The sequence below is a fragment of the Falco naumanni genome, chromosome 9 (assembly GCF_017639655.2).
Source record: "Falco naumanni isolate bFalNau1 chromosome 9, bFalNau1.pat, whole genome shotgun sequence".
In the NCBI taxonomy this organism is placed as follows: domain Eukaryota; kingdom Metazoa; phylum Chordata; class Aves; order Falconiformes; family Falconidae; genus Falco; species Falco naumanni.
Genome location: NC_054062.1, coordinates 47,128,908 through 47,135,224, shown reverse-complemented (window position 1 = coordinate 47,135,224; position 6,317 = coordinate 47,128,908). Strand labels below are relative to the sequence as shown.

Genomic DNA, 6,317 nt, shown 5'->3' with positions numbered 1-6,317 from the left:
CCCGCCCCCCGGTGGCGGGGCCGGCGGGGCGGGCCGGGGCCGGCGGGCGGGCTGAGGTGAGCGGAGCGCGCCGCACGCCGCCCAGCGCGAAGATGGCAGCGGGGGAGCCGCAAGCCAAGAAGCTCAAGCTGGAGCAAAAGCAACTGAGGTAACGGGAGGCGGGAAGGGGGTCTTCTTCATGAAGAAGCCCCGGCTGATACCGAAGGGTCACCGCGTGCCGCCCCCGGTGGAGGACAACACACGTGCCTCCGCCGTGTGGGCCCCCGCCGCGGGACCGCGCTCCCCTCGCGCCGGCAAACCGCCGCACGTGGAGACGGGCCCGCGGGGGTCCCGGTGCCCAGCCGGTGCCCGGGGTCCCGGTGCCCAGCTACCCTGGGGGCCCGGTGCCCGGGGTCCCGCGGCAGTGCGCCGGGGCTGGTGCAGGTCGTGGAGCGGGACGCTGCCTGCGGGTGCCGGCGCTCAGGCGCAGCGGGGGGTGTCACCCCGTGTTCTCCCTCCTGGAAAATAACCCTTGAAAGCCCCGAGTGATACCCCCGAGGGGCTCTCTGCCCCTTTTAGACAGGAACCGAGTTCTCTAAAAATCCTCCGTGACAGCCACGTTTTCTTCAGGACACGTGGAATGTTTGTAGATGTTTTTGTACAGAAATAATCGGTGCCATTTGCTATATGCTTCCTTATTTATGTGGTCGCGGTACGATCTGCCTGACTGAATCCCGTCTGACTGATGGCTTGCACGGAGACAAGTCATTTATTTTGAAATGCCACAGCAGAGAAATGGAAGGTTTCCCAATGCAGGAAGCACGGTCAGCGTGAGCGCTGTAGCAGAGCTTTTGTTGGTGCAGTTTCTGGTTTGTTTTCTCAGCATTATTCAGACGTGAATATAATTGTAAGATAGCTTGTCTCCTTCCAAGTATTCAGTATATGGAGAGGATTAATGACATAAGGATTGAAAGGTCCAAAATTACCTTGGCCATAACTAATAACTCACGCAAATATAGCATAAAAGTGATGTACTTCAGCGCTGAGATGAGAACATCCCTTTCAGTACTGATGTCCTTACTGAAAGAACTAATCCTATTAAATTTGTCAAAGTCGAGGTACTTGCTCCTTTGGCAGCTGAGTGACTTTTCATGTCTAATAATAGTTGACAAGCTCAGTTGCAGATAGTGGAAGAGGAAGAATGTAACTGAGCTCTCTGTAAGCAAAGAAATGGCAGGCAGCAGCGCAAGGTTGTGATTAAAAAGCAAGAGTTATTTCCGTGGGCATAAAGCGAGGTGGAGCAAGAAACTGGCAATTGCAGTGTTTCTGTTTATACAGCTTATTAGAGGATTGCATTTTACCTGCTTCAAGCCTAAACATGAAAAATAAGAAATTTGAGAACCTTATCGGAGCACTGAGTTAAAAATATAAGAGATGCTCACAGTGGAATGACAGGTGATGTGCTCTGATAACAACTGATTAAACTGAAAATACTACTTTTGTAAGATATCATAGCTAAAACACGAGGAACGTTGTTAGAACTTGTGTACTCTGTTTCACATTATTTCAGTGTGAAGTGTCAACTAGATTCCAGCTCTGTTTCATAAGAGGAGAAAGGCCATAATAAACAAGTGATCGAATAAAGTTAATGTGTGCTGTGGGTCGCAGGCTGGACTCGTGAAGTGGGTGAGGTGGTTGGACCGGATTTGGCAGACCTCTGCACTCGTTTGAACGTAACAGCAAGAACATGTTTGGCTGAGTGGTGCTGTGGGACTTTGTCCCGTGTTAAAAGCCAATATGGAAGGTACCAGAATGGCTGAGGTTCCTTGACTTTGTTGTATTTGTAAGGAGGTTCTGTTGTTAATGCAAAGCATTGCTACGTATGGTCGGGAGTATTGGAAACAGTTTAAAGATTAGAAAAGAAGTGAAAATTTTGAGATAGCAATATCACTTGAAAATTCTGAGAGATGATAACTTTGTATTTGTTATGCCAAGAATTATAGGAGAATTCCTTGTTCTCAGCATCTAGATCCGAGACTCTCCAGCCTCTTCAGGAGACCATGACTAACGGAATTGACAAGGATGGTCTTGTACCTTACGTATTCCTCATATAATATGAACCAGAATCTTTCCCATGGCTACCAAGAAAACTATTTTAATAAAAAAATATGACATAAAAATTAAATTTCACTTCAATATAAGCCGCACCTTGTCAACAATAACAATTTCCTTCCTCTATATTTTTTCTATCATTTTCTCTCTCAAAGTGGCATCAGGGAGGTTTTGTGGGTATATCTTTTTTTTCTTTTTTTCTTTTTTTTTTTAAAGTCCCTTTTGATCCCTTCAGCCAAAGGAAAGCAAATGTTGCTCCCTCATGAGGTGGGCAAAGCTGTCCGGGCTCAGCTAAAGTTGTTTGAAAGCAATATAGGATGGCCGGCTTTTGCCACCCAGTGAGCAGAACACAAAGCTGGAGACCCAAACTGGTGTTCCCAGCTCAACAATGCGTTGTGCTGACGTTAATCTGCTGGGCGGCAGGTTTTGCATTGTCTTTATTGACGGGTGCAAATCCCCACTAAAACCAGCGGGCTTTAGGCAAGGCCGTTAAATGCGTGCTGCGTTGTTTCAGGCTTCTGACTACATCTCTGCTGTGCGAAGTTGAAATATCATTGTGTGTGTAAACTGTACTGTTTGAACAAAAAATAGGCTTGCAAAACTACAAACGTTGTTTCAGGCTTCTGACTACATCTCTGCTGTGCGAAATTGAAATATCATTGTGTGTGTAAACTGTACTGTTTGAACAGAAAATAGGCTTGCAAAACTACAAACGGCTCATCACTGAGTGGTAGCATCAACTTGCTAGAAACATCATGAGACGATGCTTTAGAGGGGAATTACTAAGGATTTGTGTCCTTTCATATTTGGTTTGGTTTCATCTTGGAAGTCTGTGAAAACCGCAGCCAGGCTTCTGCTAACAGACTGGTACAGGTACAAAATAATTGGAACATTCTCTGTAGAAATGTTTGAGCTTACATGTACGTGTCTGTATAGAAATACGCGTGTGTGCAGAAGGAAAAAACGAAGGAACTTGTGAAGTCCTCCACTGTGAAGTCCCCTCTGCTGCATTATGGCCTTCTGGCTGTTCTGCAGCTGCTGTATTGATTGAATAGTCATGACGTGGCTGGCTGTTTGGACAAATCAGTTTATCTACGTGAAGACAATGTAAGCATTGAATTTGACAAATAGTTCCACTGAAAGTTCAAAGTACAATAGTCCTCTTCTTCTGCTACTATTAGACATCTCTTCCTTCTCAGAATAAATTATCAAACAGTCTGTGGGCAATTGTTATCAAAAGCTGTCCTTTGTCATTACTGTTCCACTAGATTTTAGACAGCTTGATACTGGTGACTGTGCAAAATATTGCTAATTTCATGCATTTTTAATTTTCTTAATAAGATGGCTTTTAATTTAGCTTATTCCTTCATCAGCTCTCTACAAATGAAAGAAGGGATTTGAATTAGCTGTGACAAAGCTTTCGGTTAGAACTTAGTAAATCATTTTTCTTTCTTTCTTATTATCTCTGGCCTTTTTTTTTTTTTTTTTTTTCAATTTCACCTTGCTCCCCATTTGTATTCATTTCAGTTTCTGTCTTCATGGCTTATACTTTTCTCACTTTCCAGTTTCTCCTATCTGCAAATATGGGTAACTTTTTCCATGTCAGTACTCTTAATGGCCTCTTAGTACAAAGGAAGATCTGAAACTGAAGCACCTTGCTGTGTTTGCTCCCAGAAGAATACAAGTGATAGACTTTTTCTTCAGGTGGATATTTAGACCCCTGTGGAAAGCAGAGAAACAAGTGCTTTTGAAGACACTAGCAACAGACTTCGTTAAATCTGCTTTATTTATAAGAGCAGCAACCTTCCCTTCAAAGCTGTGTTGACAGAAATATATCCAAAACCGGAATTTCCATTGCTGCATGGAAAATACCTCACTGTTACAGTCCAGGCGCTCATTTCCATTGTTCAGATGTGCAACTCTCAAATTACTGTTTAGATTGACACATGTCTTCACCTGGCCTTTGATGTAACCCTGTGGGATTTCTCGCATAGTGTGTTGTATTTCCACAGTTTTGTGTTCTTGTATTGGAGAAGCTTGTTAGGGTGTTTCTGTCTTTTTAATTTGAAGTAATTCCTTGCTTTAGGGGAAGGAGTGTGTAACCTGAGGAGAGGGGAGGTCGTGGGAAGGCTTTTTCTGCTCTGGACCACGAGCATGGCTGGTGACTCTTTCCTTTCTAGTGTCACCTGCAGCCCGCCTGGCCAGAAGAGCCGTATTGACGAATAATGGCAGTTTACACAGACTGATACCCTGCAGAGACGTCAGCCTCTGACTTGGTGTGCTGCCTCCCTGAAGGCAACAGGACTAGTCTTGTCCCTAGAGCCGCTCGCAAGCTTGATTACCTGTGGGAGGGGTGCCAGTGCAAATACGCCTATTTCATCATGAACCGTGAAGGTCCCGTGATTATTTTTTGTCCCTGAGATTTGCAAGTTCCTGCTTTTTCAGCTAATGAAAGGCCCGTGTAGAATTACTCATCTACATTCACTCAACTCTCCTTTCTGGGCATCTTCCTTATCTGTTTATAAGTAATATTAGTAGAAGTAGTTGAATATGGTGTCAATGCAACAGTGTGAAAGGCGCTTTCTGTAGAGCAAAACCTTGGCTTACTCTGTTGTTACTGAGGTATATTTCATGTGGAAGTGTTTGAAGCAGAACTCTGGCTTGTGATTCAAGGTTGTGATATTGCATTTGAGTAGTTACTTACACAGGCATGGTCTGCAAATATTTCACAAAACCAGTTTCAGAAGCAGGGAATGGGTTGCTGTCTGAAGGTTGTTCATTAGTATTTGCTGGCAATGTATTGGAAAACCTTATCTTCTTGAAAAAAAGTAAATTGAACTTGCAGATACAATGTGAACGCTATACTATCTCAAGGCTGTTCGTGTTTTATTTGCATAAATTGCTTAAATCTCAATGTACATACTAAAATAATTTCTATAATAATTATCAAAGCTTTTCTTGTGTGAAGGAGAGAAGTGTTTGGGTATTACTCAGAATTCAGTGAAGGGAAAGGTTTTTTATCCGTTTTGAACTGTAATCATTTCTGTAGTGATTGTTTGACTGCAGTCAAAGCTGTTCCCCACTTGAAGGATATGGTAACATATAAGCTACTTGCTGACTTTATGTTACCTTGGGATTTCATTTACAGTGAAAGATTTCTGTGGTGTGGTGTTGGGGGTTTTTTTCCCCTTGTACATCCAGTCCTACAAAGCAGTTGTAACTGTCTCAAGGGCTAGGCTGTTTGACTAGAATAAGATAGAAAAAAAAGTATAGCTGTCTGCAATATGATGAAGACTTAGCAGATTTACAGACTTGGCTTTGCTCTTGCAGCTGTGTGGTCTGTGAAGCTGCATTAAAAGAAATGGGATTGTGCTATGGAATTTTAAAATAATAAAAAACCCCCTTTTAACGCTTTGCTACCAGGTCCAGACAAGATAAAAACCACATCTTATTTTATGTTGCAAAATATGAAATACTCTCTGCAGAAAATTTTTTGAAACAACCACTGTTCTAGTAGAAAATACATGCAAGCTCTGCGAAATGTTGTTATTGAAAGAGAATTTCTGGACTTCCTGCCTGCTATTCCCATTTTATAATGTCTGCTGAGGCCGTTATGTAAAAGATCATCTTTCTGTCTTGCAAAGACAGAAGAGTGGGCAGCTTATCTAAGATTAACCTTAATTTTGTACTTTGGAGAAATTGAGTAAAATACGGGGGTTAATGGAGAACTTTTTGTTCATGTATTGTAAACTGGATGATTCATATCAAATATTTGTGGAGTAAAGCGTAACACCTTAGTCCAAGGCCAAGGCCTAATTGCCTGTATCTTGGATACACGTTACAAATGTATAAAATGTATAGTTTCATGGATTGCTTCAATAAAGTGCAATTTTAAAAAGTTCTCACATGCTTACCTGTTGTTGTGTCAGGTAGGGGTACAGTTCATTTTTAATTCATACCGTGCTTGAAAGGATGTGTTTAAAGTGAAATCGCCTGAGGAATAGTTGGTCATCGTGTGTAGAGGACCTCATATGGTCATGAAGATTCTTTCCTGACCCATGTAGTAACAGGAGCAGTTTAGAGAGATTGCAGCTAGGTCGTATGTCAGGTATTGTAAATTTTTAGATGCAAAAGCTGTGCATTCCTTATTTCTCTCAGGGATTTCTGAAGCCAAAACACATGTGAAGGCACAGGTTAGCTGCCCCACTCAAGCAGAGCAAGTTTGG

At 42.7% G+C, this 6,317-nt stretch overlaps 1 protein-coding gene and 1 long non-coding RNA gene across 5 annotated transcripts in view; both read left to right on the top strand.

The window, feature by feature from the left end:
• Window positions 1–15: 15 nt before the first annotated feature.
• The window catches only part of ADK (adenosine kinase), a 291,201-nt gene continuing 284,899 nt past the window's right edge, over window positions 16–6,317 (top strand). For all 4 annotated transcript variants that reach the window (XM_040606787.1, XM_040606784.1, XM_040606786.1 and 1 more), the window contains exon 1: window positions 16–148. In XM_040606787.1, the coding sequence (XP_040462721.1) occupies window positions 93–148 (56 nt within the window). In that variant the 5' untranslated portion in view covers window positions 16–92. The remainder of the gene's footprint in view (window positions 149–6,317) is intronic.
• LOC121093866 lies at window positions 155–5,992 on the top strand. The gene is made up of 2 exons (XR_005829678.1): window positions 155–3,198; window positions 3,657–5,992. It is a non-coding gene; the product is annotated as an uncharacterized LOC121093866 (long non-coding RNA).